This window comes from Anarrhichthys ocellatus, unplaced genomic scaffold (genome assembly GCF_004355925.1).
Source record: "Anarrhichthys ocellatus isolate YVR2014 unplaced genomic scaffold, GSC_Weel_1.0 scaffold50, whole genome shotgun sequence".
NCBI classification, from domain to species: Eukaryota; Metazoa; Chordata; class Actinopteri; order Perciformes; family Anarhichadidae; genus Anarrhichthys; species Anarrhichthys ocellatus.
The window spans coordinates 2,248,612-2,267,199 of record NW_022280080.1 but is presented as its reverse complement, the minus strand read 5'-3'; the positions used below and the strand labels follow the sequence as shown (position 1 = coordinate 2,267,199).

General features: G+C 43.6%; 3 protein-coding genes and 1 long non-coding RNA gene across 5 annotated transcripts in view; 2 read left to right on the top strand and 2 right to left on the bottom strand.

Moving 5' to 3' along the window:
• The first annotated feature begins 247 nt into the window (after nt 1–247).
• On the top strand, nt 248–6,182 carry LOC116395825 (uncharacterized). Its single transcript, XM_031869973.1, has 3 exons — nt 248–500; nt 5,190–5,347; nt 5,421–6,182. Exons 1-3 carry the CDS (start codon nt 323–325, stop codon nt 6,180–6,182), a joined length of 1,098 nt encoding a protein of 365 aa, XP_031725833.1. The 5' UTR covers nt 248–322.
• On the bottom strand, nt 1,878–4,869 carry LOC116395799 (uncharacterized). The gene is made up of 5 exons (XR_004213549.1): nt 4,642–4,869; nt 4,383–4,515; nt 3,909–4,078; nt 2,856–2,991; nt 1,878–2,605 (listed from the first exon to the last, which is right to left on the bottom strand). It is a non-coding gene; the product is annotated as an uncharacterized LOC116395799 (long non-coding RNA).
• A 2,316-nt stretch (nt 6,183–8,498) lies between the features above and the next one.
• On the top strand, nt 8,499–15,961 carry ddx18 (DEAD (Asp-Glu-Ala-Asp) box polypeptide 18). The gene is made up of 14 exons (XM_031869976.1): nt 8,499–8,678; nt 9,084–9,251; nt 9,333–9,515; nt 12,360–12,495; nt 12,635–12,735; nt 13,220–13,419; nt 13,660–13,774; nt 14,081–14,220; nt 14,302–14,463; nt 14,549–14,701; nt 14,814–14,927; nt 15,043–15,099; nt 15,222–15,399; nt 15,543–15,961. Exons 1-14 carry the CDS (start codon nt 8,573–8,575, stop codon nt 15,686–15,688), a joined length of 1,959 nt encoding a protein of 652 aa, XP_031725836.1. The 5' UTR covers nt 8,499–8,572; the 3' UTR covers nt 15,689–15,961.
• Nucleotides 15,962–16,000: 39 nt separating this feature from the next.
• Nucleotides 16,001–18,588, bottom strand: part of LOC116395829 (glycerol kinase-like) — a 17,951-nt gene continuing 15,363 nt past the window's right edge. The window contains exons 18-20 of one of the 2 annotated variants that reach the window (XM_031869977.1): nt 18,447–18,533; nt 18,197–18,271; nt 16,001–16,889 (exon numbers count right to left, since the gene is read on the bottom strand). In XM_031869977.1, the coding sequence (XP_031725837.1) occupies nt 18,198–18,271; nt 18,447–18,533 (161 nt within the window). In that variant the 3' untranslated portion in view covers nt 16,001–16,889; nt 18,197. The remainder of the gene's footprint in view (nt 16,890–18,196; nt 18,272–18,446; nt 18,534–18,588) is intronic. The other variant, XM_031869978.1, reaches the window with a different exon arrangement.

Below are 18,588 nucleotides of genomic sequence, written 5' to 3'. Positions count from 1 at the left end.
TATGTATATATATATATGTATGCCTTCTCTCTCGCCATATCATTTTAGATATATCTAATACATGGCTGTAAACCACAGTAAAATAAAACCAGTATAATAATGGTATCAACTACTAAATATTGATTATACTTGTATTCATATGTGGGACATAAACTCATAACATCGACAGTCCTTACTCCAGATCAGTTGGTGGCAGTAATCGTCGTGTGGTTTTACTCCATCCGGGGTGAAGCCAAACTAAGAAGAAGCGAAACATAATCCGTGAGATGAACAAACCGTGAATATACATTATGATAGACAGCGGGAGTTGTGTCCACAGGCTATGACACACTTTCGAGGTCAGATACGGGGGCCACACTGGGGTCCTACAATGGACAACATGCTGATCGATTTCTGGCGCAGACACGAGAGCCTTTTTAACTCCTCGGTCGATTCTTACTACGACAAGGATTTAAAGACCAAGCTGTGGACCGAGTTCGCAATGTCCATCGGAAAGCCAGGTAAACGTGTAAGATGAGTGGTGAAACACGATGACAACGTATACTGTTGATGAAGCGTTCAGTTAGTGTTGCATAAATAACCTGACCCAACATGCACAGCTGGGGAGTGTGAAGTGCACCCGGCTGAACTTTATTCAAGTTTGTATTTATGGAATATGAGTTGGCTGGCATAATGTTTAAGGATCCCCTATTCTACTCCTTTGTAACAAGTTAATAGAGGTCTCTGAAGTCTCCATCCCATGTCATTGAAGTGTTTGGCTAAAAACGAACAGATCATACATTTTAGCACTAGTCTGTAGCTTTAAATGCAAATGAGCTGCCGCTCAACCACGCCCCTCTGCGGAACTAGCTGAAGCTCTCCAACCCATGGCGCCCCGCCCCTCGCTCCTTGTTGCCGTGGTTACGGTGTACACCTTCAGGAAATGATGAAGAACAGACATGGCTGCAAACAGAAACACAGCAGTTCACCATATCCCTTTGAACCCGAGTCGGACCCACAACAAGGACAGCGGTTCGAACCTTGAGAATAAAGCGGGACGTTTCTCAACGGTTAGTTGACACTTTTATTTCGATAACTTAATGTGTGTGTGTGTGTGTGTGACATGGTGGCTAATTGTAGCTAGGTCGCTAATGCTACTGTCTCCGTTCGCTCCGTAACTAACTTTACAGTTAGCTATTTAGTCAGTAAACTACATTGTACTGAGTTCAGTGTTGTTAACGTTAGGTGCTACGTTTTCCAATTCATAATGTACAGTTGTAGTTGAATCGATGTTGACAATCATCCTCGTCCTCTCACGTTAGTGGGGCTGAGTGCAGTGTTTTGTACGCTCGTGCTTGTGCGCCATCTCAACATTACGCGCCACAACTTACTTTTACAATATGTGTCCAACAAGATGTGCATTTTAAATTTGATAAAGCTTTCTGCTCATACTCCACAGCTTGTGTCATGTTTCTATATTCATCAGCTTAATGTGTTGTTGAAAGTCTCACATTCGTCATTGATTTGTTCAGGAGCTCACGTGGAACCTGAAACGGTGCCGACAGAACCAGAAGATGTATGCTGCACGGAGACACCACAGGTAACATTATTGTCATCTATACCAAGTGGTCTGTTTAGAGATTATATTTTCCATTTATTTACCACATGTAATTCATACTATGTTACCAGACGGATGCAGCAGCTGGAGGAAAACCTTTGACGCATGGTCGAACATCTTGGGTTGGACTCTGTGTGCCTGAATGTGCTCTCCTTGCACAATGCACTGAATATATACAGAGCTGACTACTGGGCTTAATGGATGAGGGGAATAGAGACGTAAGTGTTTTTTAATCATCATAATTTCAATCAAAATGTAAAATTTTAGATATATGCTGTTTATGAAAAATAAATACTTGTATACAAGACTTTATGCAGAGTTCCTTTCCATTACATCAGTGGACCTGACATAATGTTCACAACACACCGTTACCGGCATTATACACCTCATAATATCGCCCCAACATCAGATTGTTTTTGTTACATCGTGCTGTTTCACATTAGCAGATACTTTACATATTAAACATGAACTCACATGACACATTTTTACAGATACTGTAAAGCCAAACAACAGTTGAACTACGCAGTAATAAAATCTAAAAAATATACTATGTGCACTGTGTTGTCACAACATATATTAAAGTCACTTTTGTGATGATAAAAAAGGGATTCATTGAACCCATATAACATAATATTTGGTTGAGACCCACCATAGATCGATAGAAGCTGTTGACTAAATATATTGTTCAATTCTTCGTCGTTACAGGTATCTAGCCTCTAGGAGCTTTCTTTGTGAGCTGGTGCTGGGAGGATCGGAGTCGCCATCTCAGCCCGTGGAGCACTTCGGATTCACAGGGAGTTTCCTGATGCCCGAGGACACTACATAGGGTTCAGACCGCCTCTTGATTGAACCGGGACACATAGGCGTTGATGACCTCCTGCTTGTCCGGCCTCTCCTACTGTGCACAAAGGTCCTCTGGGATGGGGATCTTCAATACCTCATCCGTGTACGGTGCCGGGTCCACCAAGACTTTGTCAAAGACGAGGTCCATCAAGTCGTCGACATACCCTGTGCAATATTTAACAAACACAAAGATTTGTTTTACAATTTAGTGTCAAAACAAGAACAGGAAGTTGTTACAAATGTTTTGTATTTAATGCCCAACCCAATATATTCAATATTTCCTCATGGTTTATGTGTGCTTTTACGCTATTTCTTTCACTTGGAGTGTTTAACCAAAGGGAAGTGCAATATTACCGACCAAATGGTAACTCCATTCTGTAGATGGATGTGAAAAATAAAGGAATGCAACACTTACAGAACGTCGGGGCAGTCTTCACTTGTGCTGCTCTGCGTTCTCCCTCTCTGGCCTGTGGGCGAGCGGGTGACCAGCCGATGATGTTGCTTGTGAGCGGCAAGCATTTTCGTTGTAATACAGGGCGGCCAGGTAGAGTCTTGAAGTACAGTAATGACAAACAGAAACATGTCAATAATAGCAGAGGCAGTACACGTTGACCTGCACAGCATGCCAAGAAATAGAAACTGGATGTTTTTGGGAGAAAACTGAAGGGCGACGCTGTGGAAAGACTCCAGAGAGGAAGTCTGGTGGTGGGGGCTCAGTTTGTCTACAACCCTCGTGTTGGTCAGCACTTTCTCCAGCTCGTAGAAGGCAGGAGTTCCTAAAAAGGAGTGACACAGTATTCTCAATTATATTAACACAATTGAATGATTTGGTCTGACAACTAATCATTTACAGAATACGTGTCCTTGATAATTACGTGAGGAGGAGTTATGTGATAAAGTATTTGACCAACTCATCTGCTGCCAGTCATTTAGTGGGGTCCCTGCTTTGACTCAGTGTTAGAGACACTATTATATATTAATTATCAGATCATTGTGAGGGAAACGTTTGATGTCGTGTGAAGAACAGCTCAGCCCTGTGAGAGGTCACACCTTAAATAATCAAATCACCCTTTGCTGGTGTGAGGCTACATCCTCACTAATACGTTGAGAACGATGTACTGTATGTCCACACAGACGTTTCAGCATCGTTTTCTGAAGGATTTCCGTCCATAATACCACAGCTGAAAGCGAATATCACGTGACTATTCACGTACACTGCATGTGGGCGCCGGTGTAAACAGGAAGTAGATTGGTTGTTTAGTTACAGAAAATACAACAGAATATTATAGTACTCGTTAATAATAAGAGGTCATGCTTGATACTTAAGATCTTCCTCTATAAACTCAAACAGAAGAAAAAACCAAGAGCAGGTCTTCCTCTATCTCTCTCTCACGCACATCAAATTTACTTAAAATAAACACAAATCAAAGTTGACTAGATTACGGGTCAATGAATTTGGTCAACACACATCTCTCTCTCTCGTTTCCTCGGTTTCGTTAGTGTCCTTAGGAATTACTGCATCTGTGGATGACGGTCTGTGACCATGTAGTCGGGAGTCACACCACTTTCCTCCAACAATGCCACACTTCTCTTCAGACCTTCTTTTTCCATGTGGACACTTCCACCAACCTCATTGCTCTGTAAACACACACACACACACACACACACACAGATTCATTTTATTTGGAACTGTTACATACATACAATGCTGCTGGTAAAAAGTAAAAACGTGTTAATTTCATCACACACAACCAACTCGATATCAACAGCAGTGTTGGTCTTGAGGCTCCTCATGGTGGAGCTTCCATACTTAGAGTGGCCTGTGAGAAGATGGTTACAATGTTTACATTACTCCACATGTGGTCTGATACTACACATGGATTACATTGTGTACATAAGAAAACACTTTCTTGATTTTACAAACTCAGTACTATGTAAATACCTGGAGAGACCACCAACTATGACTCTGTCCTCTCCACTGAGCTGCTGTAGCATCGCTCCCTGGGATGTTGTCCACTTGTTCACGATAGCTGGCTCGATGAACATTCTGGCATGCCTCAGGAAGAGCTGCAGACCTGGTGGTGTTTGATAATTAGACGAAAAAGGTTTATATAGTATAGCCTTTCCTTGAATTTCAGATCAAAACGCACATATACTGTAGGTGCTGCAGATTCAACAAACCCGAACATTTCTTCATTTACCTTTTCTAGTTTGAAGAACGATGCTCCACTGACGTACACTGCTGTGGAAAGCTGTAGGTTCCCGGCTGGAGTGCTTCCCACAATAGGCTGGCTATTCCACGGTCTTGAGAACTGACGATGGGGTCACAGCTGCTCCACGGATAGGAGTGTACCAAGCCTTTGTGTAGGAACTTCATACGCCCGCTGGCACACGGGACACACCTCCGGTTCTGCCGAGAGAAGCCGATGCAGAAGTGTCTTAAAACTAGCATTCTCTCCACTGACCAGAAGGGGGCGACTCCTCTGGTCTCAAAAATAAGTCTGAATGTAGTTTCTCTAGTTTTAAATCTTCTTCAATACAGCATGATGTTCATTTAGTAAATTAAGGTCAATTTATGGTCGAATAGACCATAATGCAGAGTATGTTTTAGGGCGGGTTTACTGTGATTGACAGGTCACTGCCGCTACCCATCATGTGGATTTACCCTACAGTGTTACAGTTCATCCTTACTTCTTCTTACTAAATGACTGCTGTTTCAGTCACTATTCAGCATATTTTCACCTTGCAGTGTCTGATGTTGAGAGAAGATCCAGATCGCTCCGGACTCAGTACGGGAGGGTGCTGTGGCATCCGGAGAAGGTCAGCACTGCCCAGCAGAAGATGCTGCGGGAGAAACTTGACTTCTTGAGGCCTTATATAGTTCGCAGGCGAGGTGATTCCTACCTGGTAAGTTGAAACTAATGCGGAAGATCTTGATTGCACACATTGTTTTTATGTTGGTGCTTGCTCTTTTTTGCAGGAGGACAGGTTTGATGACCGGGATGAGGAGGAGGAGCTGGAGACCGAAGGAAGTATCGACCAGGAGATGGGAAGCTCATTCGGCAGCCCTCTGGATGCTGATGTGACTGTGCAAGATCCGGAGGATGAGCCCCACCCCTCCTCCGGCCTGAACTCTGGCCCTCTGCACTGTCCAAACCCACAGCCTCAAGTGACAGATGTCATGTCTTTGAGCTGTCCTTGCGGTCGCGGGGACGAGGGTCCTGCTGATCAGCCCGACCAAACGGCTGCACCGCACGCATCCACACACAACATACTCAATCAGTTTGCAGAGGTGATGTTGGCGGACATGCGTCAGATCAAAGACCACATGGTGCTGATGAGACTTCGGCGAGACGTCACAGACCTGGTGTTCAAAGCGGTGGAGGAAGACGCGCAGAGACGATGCGTTCGGGCGCCCTCGGTGCTGGGGGAGAGCGTGGCGTTGCGCGGCTGCTCCAGGCCCCAGCAGGCATCCTCACGGACACACCGCTCGTGGAGGCAGATGTTTCTGAAGAGAAAGAATGAGGGGTGTGAGGTCGCAAGGAGGACGCAGAGATTGGAGGAGATGAGGCACGTGAGGAGAATGTCCACGAGTCGGGTATTGCAGCCCGTCCAGCAAGGCCGAGCAGTGGGGGAGATGAGTGGAAACGACTCCCTGGTTTTTATCCAGGCTGCTGAGATCAAACGAGAGACAGAGCAACACATGGTTAATATTGGGGAGGAGACGCTTCCATCGGTTTGACATTTCAGATTGAGTGGGGGGGCGGGGCGCTATATTTTGTGATTACAGTAATCTCAGTCAGTAAGTGTAGGTCAGAAAGCTTCTTGAGAATTGGAACACTTAAATGCCTTGCAGAAGACTTGATATTTGTGACGTGTCAGCACTTAGTAGCACTTTGTAGAGGTTGTCAACAATCATCCATAGTGATACCAGATATGGGAACAGGATGAAGACAATTGGAGGACTTAAGGACACGACAATGACAAGGACCGCATGTAACATCAGCCTTTTCAAAAACAAGATGTAGTTTCTGATGAATCTACAGCAATGGAAAACCATGCAGACTGACTGAACCTCAATGCACCTTCAGTTTGTTATTTAACATGGGAGGAACTTTTGAGCCTGAAAGCTGTAAGCACAAGGCAGCCGACGCTGTGAGACCCAACTCAGATAGATCATGTTCTGCCCCGTTAAAGGAACAAGACAATGATTGAATAATAATTCAAAACAATTATTTTTGTATGACAAGTTTTTTTTAATTTCATGTTTAAATATGCAAGTGAGGTATTATCTTATTAAGTAATTCATTAATAAGTGCAAATCTTCGTACATTTCCAGACCATAAATCTGAACTTTAGATGAAGCCAGGTTCAGAATTCTTGTTTCATTTTGTTGACATATTAGAGTCAAAGATTTTTATAGAGGGGATTTTAATATCTCTTTGTATCACTCAATACATCTGAAAATACTGTCAACAGCCATAAAAAAAATACTTTTTAGGAATTTAAACGTTGTATAAATCAGGCTATGAATGATATAAGAACAAACCCCTCAGTAAAAACCTTCAGAATATAAATAGGAATGAACTTAGAAAGTCTGGTCTATGTAAGAGCTACTGAGGTGGAGTCTGAAATAAAACTATGTTCTGTAAAATTCATTCCAGATTACTTAACTTCCCCAATTGATTACTTAAATTTAGGCAGTTATTTTTTGTATTACAAGCCTTCTGAAATAGTAGGTTAAAATATGCAAAGGCATAAAATGTCCCTTTGCTGCATGTCACTTCCTCTTTCTAATCCTTTCCAGTCTATTTCCTCTATTCATCAAATGAAGGCAAAATGGTCAAATATATATATATATATATATATGTCCTGCATTTAATATATAAATAATCTTTTGAAAAATTGCTTTTTTCCGAAGAAGTCAAATGTTAGCAGTGAAAACACAATCTCTGCTGGCATGAATATTTTTCCAGAGGCCTTGAAGAGTATTTAACTTTGCACTGATATTTCATGATATTGAGTGAATCCCATTCCCATTCAATGTAAAATACAAATATTTTGGTGATGGGAAGACTAAGTATTTCATCATTTCACCCTCTTGATTTCAGGTTAGACATGAATAAACCCAATATAGCTTGTAATAAGAACTGTCAGATACAGTGTAAGGTATCTGCTAAATAAAATATCAAATACAAAAGTAATATGGGGACCCAGCAACGGGTGTTTCATTCGAGCAACAGGTCTGACAACCTTATCTTCTTTTCTTCATTATGCATGTCTGCACTTAAACTGGCAATCGATGAACACTTGGAGTGGAGGACATGACCTACAGGTTATAACAGCACTGACTTGTTCAAAGACCTGTTTAAGATCCAAACTTCATGTTACAGTCTATGTCAATTTATTTTTCCAAGATATCAACACTTCCTAGATGTATTTGTGGAAATGGTTCACCTACAGCTAAATAGTTTGATGATTGTCATGTAGTCATCAAACTATTTAATGACCATCATCATTTACAAGATAGCCCTATGTTTGACAGTAAACAGGCACCGTGTCCTTATTAAGGGAAAATTTCCCTACAGCTTAAAACTAACATAGTGGAAAGGTTCAGGTGTTTGGGGTCTGTATAGGCGTATTCTTCGGAAACAGAATAACTAAACCCAACACCTTCATCGGCAAGATTTGAATACTAGCCATACAAGCTAATTACAGTATAATTAAAAATGTATTAGTATAGAGCTGTACTTTTAAAATACACACCGACAGCTGCCACTAAATCTAGTATGGTATCGGACAGAAGCCTACAACTATACAATTAGTCAGTGTCACACAATATGTTTATATATTTATTAAAATATAGTTCAAGTTAAACCCCATGTTTAATTTTTTGTTAAAGTATTTACTAAAATCATTTTGGAGGCTAGCTGAGCATACTCAGGTTGTAGCTACATGTTATAAAAGCATGTTAGTGGCAAAGTTTCTACATTTTCTTAATCTTGTGTCCTCGAGGATATATGCCTGTTCAACGAGCGGGGTCCTTTGGATTTTCACTCAGGCGATGCAGACTGGTGCCCCGAAGGGTCCTCAACACCGCTCACATACACACGTGTGCCCTACGCCGTTACCATGGCGGACCTACAGATGAAGCTTCTCCGCAAGAAAATTCAGAAAAGAAATGACAAGAACAAAGAGCGAAAACTACTTAAGGCGAAGGCAGTGGACGAAGAGACCGGTACGTGCTGTAAGGAAAGAGTATTGTGGAAAGAGGTTGTTGTTGCTTGTTTTCTGAAGCGGTGACGAGCCTCACCTGCTAAGCTAGCTGCGTTAGCATAGTTTTTAATAGGATTTCTCGTTAAACCGGTCAAACGTAAAACTGTTAAATTACGTTAGCTGACATTACATTGTAGCATTAGATACGTGTTTGAGTTTATCACCGACATTTGTCGCAGCTTCTTGTGATTTATAATCGTCAAGATGTAGTGAGCTAGCTTAGTATTGTAACGCATTCAGATTTCCAAAGTTCTCCCTCAGATGCGTTAACGTTACATAGTAACCACAAGTTTTAACTCCAAACTGAGATGCTAACAATTCTTCGATCATATGACTGATCGGCTAAATAAAGTTGTGTGTTTGACAGTGAACTCAAACGGACTGGAAGACAAAAGTGGTGAGAAAGCAGAAAGTGCTCCTAAGAAAACGCAGAAGAAACAGAACGTGGGGCCACTGGAAGGGACCGCGACAGAGGAACCCCCTCTGAAGAAGAAGAAGAAGAAGAGGAAGCTGGCGGACACGGCGGAATCACCAGGTAACAGCTAGAGGAGTTGGCCAACTTGATATTGATGATTTTGTGTGGTGGCTAACTAACATGTCTTATTCCTCGTTCCAGTTGAGAAGAAGATGAAAACGGTGAAAGAAGCGGGAGAAGAAGACGAGGACGAGGAGGAGGGAGATGCTTTAGCAGATGGAGAAAAGAAAAGCCATAAACCGGAGGAAGCTGCAGATGAGGAAGAGGAGGGAGAAGATGATGAGGAGGAAGAAGAGCAGCCTGAATTACCATCTGGTTTGACAGGTATAGAAGAACTGCACATGTGCTTACTATAGACCTGACCGAGTCCTCAGCAGCTGAGTGGAGAATACAGTCAGGGCTCTGCAGTGAGAAAGCACTCATTCAATGTGTTCAGCTGTTAAACAGTTTGACTTTTGTGACATCAATAGTTTGATTAGACAGTGTGAACTGAATGGTGCAGTAGTGATGGTAAATGTGCGTCCTTTAAGAGCTCTGTCATACGTTTATGACTTCATCTATATCTCATGCACCAAAAAAAAAAAAAGTGCTGAGAAAATTATTTCTGTTCAGTTTATAAAAATGATAATATATTTAACTTTGATTTATGCCAGCTATTGGATACTGCAAAAAAAAAAAAAAAAACACACACTGGGGCAAAAAAGTATTTAGTCAGCCACCAATTGTGCAAGTTCTCCCACTTAAAAAGATGAGAGGCCTGGAATTTTCATCATAGGTATACCTCAACTATGAGAGACAGAATGAGAAAAAAAAAATCCAGAAAATCACTGTCTGATTTTTAAAGAATTTATTTGCAAATTATGGTGGAAAATAAGTATTTGGTCAATAACAAAAGTTCATCTCAATACTTTGTTATATACCCTTTGTTGGCAATGACAGAGGTCAAATGTTTTCTGTAAGTCTTCACAAGCTTTTCACACACTGTTGCTGGTATTTTGGCCCATTCCTCCATGCAGATCTCCTCTAGAGCAGTGATGTTTTGGGGCTGTCGCTGGGCAACACAGACTTTCAACTCCCTCCACAGATTTTCTATGGGGTTGAGATCTGGAGACTGGCTAGGCCACTCCAGGACCTTGAAATGCTTCTTACGAAGCCACTCCTTCGTTGCCCGGGCGGTGTGTTTAGGATCATTGTCATGCTGAAAGACCCAGCCACGCTTCATCTTCAATGCCCTTGCTGATGGAAGGAGGTTTCCACTCAAAATCTCACGATACATGGCCCAATTCATTCTTTCCTTTACACGGATCAGTCGTCCTGGTCCCCTTGCAGAAAAACAGCCCCAACGCATGATGTTTCCACCCCCATGCTTCACAGTAGGTATGGTGTTCTTTGGATGCAACTCGGCATTCTTTCTCCTCCAAACACGACGAGTTGAGTTTTTACCAAAAAGTTCTATTTTGGTTTCATCTGACCATATGACATTCTCCCAATCCTCTTCTGGATCATCCAAATGCTCTCTAGCAAACTTCAGACGGGCTTGGACATGTACTGGCTTAAGCAGGGGGACACGTCTGGCACTGCAGGATTTGAGTCCCTGGCGGCGTAGTGTGTTACTGATGGTAGCCTTTGTTACTCTCTGCAGGTCATTCACTAGGTCCCCCCGTGTGGTTCTGGGATTTTTGTTCACCGTTCTTGTGATCATTTTGACCCCACGGGGTGAGATCTTGCGTGGAGCCCCAGATCAAGGGAGACTATCAGTGGTCTTGTATGTCTTCCATTTTCTAATAATTGCTCCCACAGTTGATTTCTTCACACCAAGCTGCTTACCTATTGCAGATTCAGTCTTTCCAGCCTGGTGCAGGTCTACAATTTTGTTTCTGGTGTCCTTTGACAGCTCTTTGGTCTTGGCCATAGTGGAGTTTGGAGTGTGACTGTTTGAGGTTGTGGACAGGTGTCTTTTATACTGATAACGAGTTCAAACAGGTGCCATTAATACAGGTAACGAGTGGAGGACAGAGGAGCCTCTTAAAGAAGAAGTTACAGGTCTGTGAGAGCCAGAAATCTTGCTTGTTTGTAGGTGACCAAATACTTATTTTACCGAGGAATTTACCAATTAATTCATTAAAAATCCTACAATGTGATTTCCTGGATTCTTTCCCCCCATTCTGTCTCTCATAGTTGAAATGTACCTTTGATGAAAATTACAGGCATCTCTCATCTTTTTAAGTGGGAGAACTTGCACAATTGGTGGCTGACTAAATACTTTTTTGTGTGTGTGTGTGTGTGTGTGTCTATCTATCTATCTCTCATCTCAAAAATAACAACGGTTTGATTCAAGCTTTTAAATCTTGTGATCATACCAGCGTGATCATTGTATCAAACTAATCGGAAGTCTGACATTTAAGTTTCACTAAATATTCACACAATTTAAAGTACTTTTTTTTCTGAAATAGGAGGTAGTTGTTTATAATTTAGTTATTATTGACAGACTGACAGTCGATATTAACTCTTTCCCTCCTGACACAGAAACACAGGCCACATACACACAGCATGCTCATACGCCACACACACACACTCGTGTGTCTGTTAGAGGGAGGGAGAATAATATTATTCTTTGGAGCTCTGCTCTCCAGCAGGTTATCCTCGGCACCAAATATCACACGAGCAGGAGGCGGATCACACTTGATATCAAATCATTTTAACACTTTTAAATTGCCACACTGTTGTCACAGTGATAGATGCACATCATTTACATTATTAAGCTGCTTCGGTATATATGACGAGGAAACGTTGAGTGCTGTGTTTATGTAGCCAGCTGTAGTACTCTGTGGGCTTCACAACCAGAAAAGACTCTTCACCGTTCAGTGCACATACACACACACATTCACCTGCAGTGAGAAACAAAAACCAGCGCGTTGCCTGTTCAGTGTTTCCATCATGAAACAGGTGTCAACTAAGGCATACAGAGACTGTTGTGGTTGTCTTTGGGAGGAGTCACCAGTGATTCTCTTGACAGGAGCAACTGCAAGGACACTGGATATGTTGCTTTGGTTTCCCATGGCTGGCGATTAGCCGTCTCTTTCCTGCCGTGTTGTTTTCTTACGCTTCATCTTGGCCTTTTCTTGAAATAGAGAGCGGCCCCCTCATGAGTTGTTACTGGTATTTCAGGAGCCTTTGAGGACACGTCCTTCGCCTCTCTCACTGATCTGATGAGTGACGGCACGCTGAAAGCGGTGAAGGAGATGGGCTTTGAACACATGACCGAGATCCAGCACAAAAGTATCCGCCCCCTGCTGGAGGGAAGGTAAGTGGCCGGTGTAATGTGGGACTGGGTTTAGAGGTCAGCTCATTTCACACTAACAACCTGATCAACTGTAGACCACAATGCATTGTGAATTTGTGTGTACTGAAACAGTGTTTCTCTTTGCGTCGCTTCTCTTTAGGGATATTCTGGCTGCTGCCAAGACGGGGAGCGGTAAAACCTTGGCCTTCCTCATCCCGTCTATAGAGCTCATCTACAAACTCAAGTTCATGCCCAGGAACGGTAAGACTCCCGTTGAAGTCTCCTCTCTCCACAATGTTTGCAGGCTCAAAGCCGGGTCAGCTAGACTTTACCATCCAACGGATGAACCCGGCCCAGTGTTGCAAATGAAAGTAGCTAAATCGAGCAAGAAAGAAGCCACTCCTCCCAAATTCTGATTGTGAATGTAAACAACGAACATGGCTATTGTTGCCACTCTCAGCTGTTAAGCTAGCAGCTTGGGGCGGCAATGAGTGTGCGTTCAGAATGAGATCAGGTAGACGGGCCCAAATCAAAGGATTGGCATATCACAGTCCTGCCACAGTTACCAGATTTCCTTCTTTTGTCAGAGCATTTGATTTATTGATTGCTGTCGGATGTGAAGAGAATTTCCACAAATATAACTAGAATACGTTACAACGTAGCTTTAAACCTTCAGCAGGCTGTACGTATCAAACCTCATTATGGAAGTTGAGCCCTTCTCGTGATGTCCCCCTCTTCCTCTCAGGCACCGGCGTGGTGATTCTTTCCCCCACACGCGAGTTGGCAATGCAGACTTACGGCGTGCTGAAGGAGTTGATGGCGCACCACGTGCACACCTTCGGTCTGACCATGGGCGGCAGCAACCGCTCAGCGGAGGCCCAGAGGCTGGCCAACGGGGTCAACATCCTAGTGGCCACACCCGGCCGTCTGCTGGACCACCTCCAGGTGAGCAGAGTCCCCAGGGAAAACCAGGACACGTACAGAGCACCTTATCAAACTGGTCATTATCTACAGGGATGATTACTAGTCACTGCGCTTCATAGAACCGCTGGTATCGATGCATTCATCGAACATAAGATCGTGGTTTTATTGATGTTTCTTTCTACTATAAACGCCTTGTGTTTCTGCAACTCTGGCTTTTTAAAATACTTTGATAATAATATAAAAACATTTTTTTGCCTTCAGAATACTCCTGGGTTCATGTACAAGAACCTACAGTGTCTGATTATCGACGAGGCCGACCGAATCTTAGAGGTGGGCTTCGAGGAGGAGCTGAAGCAGATCATCAAGCTGCTGCCAAGTACGTATCTGTTGTTGCACCGCTCTCCTTCCTCTTTGATGGGATGTGTTAGTTAACGGGTACTTTATTCAACAGCGGTCAAAATCCATACAGCATAGGATAGACATGGGGACCCTTAGTCCATAAAGCAAAATATAACTGACATCAGGTTTTTTTTTCTCAGACTTGAGCTCCTTTTGAGCCACATAAACTCACAGGCTGGAAGAACTCTTCATGGTCACTTCATGGTCCACAGTGTACAACAAACCCACTGTGATCCACCGGCTCCCTCTGAGTCCCTGTTCAATGTCTCCTTGTTCTCTCCAGAGAAGAGACAGACCATGCTGTTTTCAGCCACTCAGACCCGTAAGGTGGAGGACTTGGCTCGCATCTCCCTGAAGAAAGAGCCGCTCTACGTCGGCGTGGATGACAACAAAGACAATGCCACTGTTGACGGCCTGGAGCAGGTACGGTCTGCTCCTGTAACATGGTGGCCATATTCCTCGGCACGCCGACGCGTTTATAACGTGATCCGTCTCGTGTTTCAGGGTTACGTGGTGTGTCCGTCAGAGAAGCGCTTCCTGCTGCTCTTCACCTTCCTGAAGAAGAACCGCAAGAAGAAGCTCATGGTCTTCTTCTCCTCCTGTATGTCTGTGAAGTTCCACTACGAGCTGCTCAACTACATCGACCTGCCTGTCATGGCCATCCATGTAAGTCGCGTCGCCGACCTCCCAGCATCATTGGGTCGTGTTCAGAGGACTCGGCCTCACCCGTCTCCTTATTCTGTCTTTTCAGGGCAAACAGAAGCAGACCAAACGAACCACCACCTTCTTCCAGTTCTGTAACGCCGACTCAGGCATCCTGCTGTGTACAGACGTGGCGGCCCGAGGCCTGGACATCCCCGAGGTGGACTGGATCGTCCAGTACGACCCCACAGATGACCCCAAGGTACCTGAGCTACAACTAGATCATTTACCCCGATAATTCTAGAGCTATGGTCAAATCAGCAGCTTGGCTCCGGAGCACTTGACCCCTTTTAAACTGGCCTTTGCGTCCGCAGGAGTACATCCACAGGGTGGGCAGGACAGCCAGAGGCATCAACGGCAAAGGCCACGCGCTCCTCATCCTCCGGCCAGAGGAGCTCGGCTTCCTGCGCTTCCTGAAACAGGCCAAGGTAACCCGTCTGTTCATATAGATCCTTTACTAATGCTGAGCCCAACCAGGTGGACATGTGCCATGTCTTCATATGGGACGAGCCTCTTTTTACTCACCTCCTTTTCTTGGTGCAGGTCCCACTGAGCGAGTTTGACTTTTCTTGGAGCAAGATCTCTGATATCCAGTCCCAGGTAAGAATGAAGACGTCTCAGCAGCTTCCACACATCTTTAAATTAGTTTTCCATAGATGTATAAGGGAAATGGCAGCTGACTGCTCGAGTCAATTATTATACAACCGCCTCTTGTTCCTAAGATGGAGAAGCTGATTGAGAAGAACTACTATCTCCACAAGTCAGCCCAGGAGGCCTACAAGTCGTACGTGAGGGCGTACGACTCCCACTCGCTCAAACAGATCTACAGCATCAACACTCTGAACCTCCCCATGGTGGCGCTGTCATTTGGCTTCAAAGTTCCTCCTTACGTCGACCTGAGTATCCTTTGCTGCTATTCGCCACACTGGCTGTTCTATGTTGGTGCGATGTCCTCATTATGTGTCATTATTTCCTCGTGTCAAGTACAAATGTATAATTTCAAAAAGAAAGATGTAGTTCTCCTTAACTCGGTTGTTCTCCAGATGTTCACAGCGGTAAAGGTGGGAAGATTCAGAAGCGAGGCGGCGGAGGTGGATTTGGATACCAGAAGTCCAACACCGGGCAAAAACCCAGAATCTTCAAGCATGTGAACAAAGGAAAGGGGGAGCGGAGGCAGTTCTCCCGCTGAACCCTTCAAGTGAACTCCTCCTGGACTGATTATTCTTCTTCTGTGTATTTGACGAACTGCCCTTTTATTTGATGAACTTCCTGCTTTGAACAGAAGGCGGGGCTCTGACATGTAGGCCCAGCTGGCCTATGAGGTGTGCGAGTGTATTTAGGAACTGTAAAGACAGTGTTGAAATAGGCCGCTGCATTCCTTGTGTGTTCTTTCCACTGTGGACTCACTTTTCTAACATTACTTCATGTCATCTTCCTGCAATATTAAATCTATTGACTTTCATTAAGTTTGCTTCATTCTATAAAGACTTAATGCACCATGTGAGGTTCTCACGTACAATCTTTAATTGGACATCACATTACAGCTGAAGGACTAGCTAAGCATCAAACCAAACATAGGTTCTGGCTATAGACACACACCCTGTGAAGTGAATCGGTCCTTGGATGAATACAGTAACCAGATTAACCTTTAAATGACAAATCAAAGAAAAACTTAATCTTGGTGTCTTCATTCTAAATTAAAGTGATCGGTGGATGTGATGGCTCAGATCAGGTCCCTAGACTGAATAGAATCCGACCGGCCGTGTTGCATTGACTTGGTTGTATGAGGGGTTCTCTTCAGTCTGTACTGAGATAAGTAATGTTAACCTGCATGTCTACCACAGCCATCCTGTCCATACAAAGGGTGTCAGCCTTATGTCAGATCCCCCCCCTCCTCAATGCCCAAAAGGTTTTAGCTCATTGTGAAAATCCAGGAAGTATTTCTGACCCCGGGTACAGAACTGTCACGTGAGTATGCAGTAACTTTTCTTAAAAGCTGAATTAGACTAATCTCACACATCCCAAAGTTAAAGAGGTACACCACAACACTTTGTACAGAATCCTTTGATACAGTGAGGTACAATAGTAGTGCAATACTTCAGACTAACAGCTGAGTCTAAGCTTTACTGTTCAAGTTAAAGAAGGCAAATCCGTGGTTTCTCTTTTTTTAAGAAATCTCATCGGAAAGGTTCCAGAGGTTGCGACTCTTCATCCCGGCTGGTACTTGAGGTTGATGAGCTTTTCTCAGTCTTGGTACAACTACTAGCAGGCTCCTCGTCACATCCTGCACCCGTCAAGTCCTTTATGCACTGCCAGTCACTTCCTCTTCCAGTCGTGCTCCATAGGTTTCCATATCCCTGATCGGTCTGGAACCAGTTACACCTGGTGATCTGTGAGATGAAGAAAGAACACGATGCTGATTCTTTGTCTGGCAGAATACAAGGTCTAGAGTGACGGCGGTTAGTTCTAGGAAATGGTTTGAGCCAAACATGTAAACCCTCGGGGGCTGCTGCTCTGTGACTTAGCATCGGACTATCTAGAACGGGTCCAGTTAGGTTCAGAACACAGCGGCGTGCTAAACTGGAGCGTTAAAGAGCAGCACTGATTCAGATGGACTGAAGCGTATGAAGGAGGCTTCAGAGGACGCAGGATCTTCATGCTCTGATTCAGTCTAGTGAAAGCCTGTGTTCAACATCTAAACGTTTCAATGACATCGACTGAAGAGCATCATATTGGACACTGAATTTATTTTTTGTTGATTCACGCAAATGTAAAAAAAATGAATCTTAAATACTGTTCAAAGTTCCATGTTTATCCATTTTTATTATTTACGCTATTTCCCAAAAGGTTTTAAGTTGACAGCTTGAGATAAACAATGTTGATCCAAATCGGTGGATTCAGGATGTGTTCTGTATCTCTCATCGCTGCTTCTTTAACACCAGATCAGAGATCAGAGTAAGTGGATTTAGACTAAACCTGTTTCCAACCTTAAACTGCAGCTACACTAATGACAGAGCAACGCCCCGTTTTGTCAGCAGTAAAACATAATGACTACAGAAACATGCACAACCAGTCAACATCAACACAAGAGCTGGACCGATAGTTGATTCAATTAACAATAAAGTCATCCACAACTGATTCAATAGAGATTCATCCATTTAGAGGTGCATTTAAAATGTAGTTTTCATTTACTCACTTGTTCAATCAGCATTTATTTTTAATTGGTTCTTCAAAAGACAATTATTAAACATCCAGCAGCTAAGATGGAACCCCACGACAACTTATTAGGGCCATTGTAGGAAAAACTACAGTCAAAGGAAAGGGTAATACCTGGAAAAAAAGTGTTTTCTCTTGATTAAGCCCAATTCACAGCAAAGTCTCTTCAAGTCCAAGTATTTGCTTTATTGCTGCATCCTATTGCAGAGTATAGTGATTAAACCTACAATGGCCCTTATACGCTGATGTAGGATCCATCTTCCTTCAAAAGCTGTTCACAAACATCATTCATCAAAGGAAACTTGTCCTGTGACGGCCAATGTGCTGTTTTCTGGTCTAAAAACATCTGCACTGGATATGGAAGCTCTGCATCGGTCAAGCCCTTTAGCACACTGTGCCCAGAAGTCAACCCCGTCACAACATGAAGAAGTTAGCGCTGTAGCACTTCAAACTGTCACACAGCATGCGGCAAACATCGGACCTTAGGGGACTGCTCTGGTGGGGGGAGGGGAGGGCGGAGCCCCCCAGGGGGCGCCGTTCATCTTCTTTCCTAAACCTGTCGTCAATGAATAAGAGAGACAGTGTCCAAGACAGATCACAGTCAGACCACTCGAGATTCAGCAAAGATTATGCTACTAAAACACACTTCAAGAAACAATGCCTGTACGTCACAGATTTATACCACTTCAGTCATACTTTGGGTAAATAAGACAAATACTGCAGCTGTGTACCGTTGGTATTGTCACTCGGCTCTGTGGTCTCCCAGTTCATGGATCTCTGGACCGCCTTCTTCCAACGAGCAAAGCGGAACTCACTCTCTGTTTGAGAAAAGGACAGACAGGGGACAGATAGACAGAGAGACAGAGAGACAGA

Coding starts and splice junctions, on each gene's coding strand:
- LOC116395825 (XM_031869973.1), top strand. CDS start 323: ATGACACACTTTCGAGGTCAGATACGGGGGCCACACTGGGGTCCTACA. Junction 501..5,189: donor AATGTCCATCGGAAAGCCAG/GTAAACGTGTAA, acceptor TTCACCTTGCAG/TGTCTGATGTTGAGAGAAGA. Junction 5,348..5,420: donor GGCGAGGTGATTCCTACCTG/GTAAGTTGAAAC, acceptor TCTTTTTTGCAG/GAGGACAGGTTTGATGACCG.
- ddx18 (XM_031869976.1), top strand. CDS start 8,573: ATGGCGGACCTACAGATGAAGCTTCTCCGCAAGAAAATTCAGAAAAGA. Junction 12,496..12,634: donor CGCCCCCTGCTGGAGGGAAG/GTAAGTGGCCGG, acceptor GCTTCTCTTTAG/GGATATTCTGGCTGCTGCCA. Junction 14,221..14,301: donor CTGTTGACGGCCTGGAGCAG/GTACGGTCTGCT, acceptor CTCGTGTTTCAG/GGTTACGTGGTGTGTCCGTC.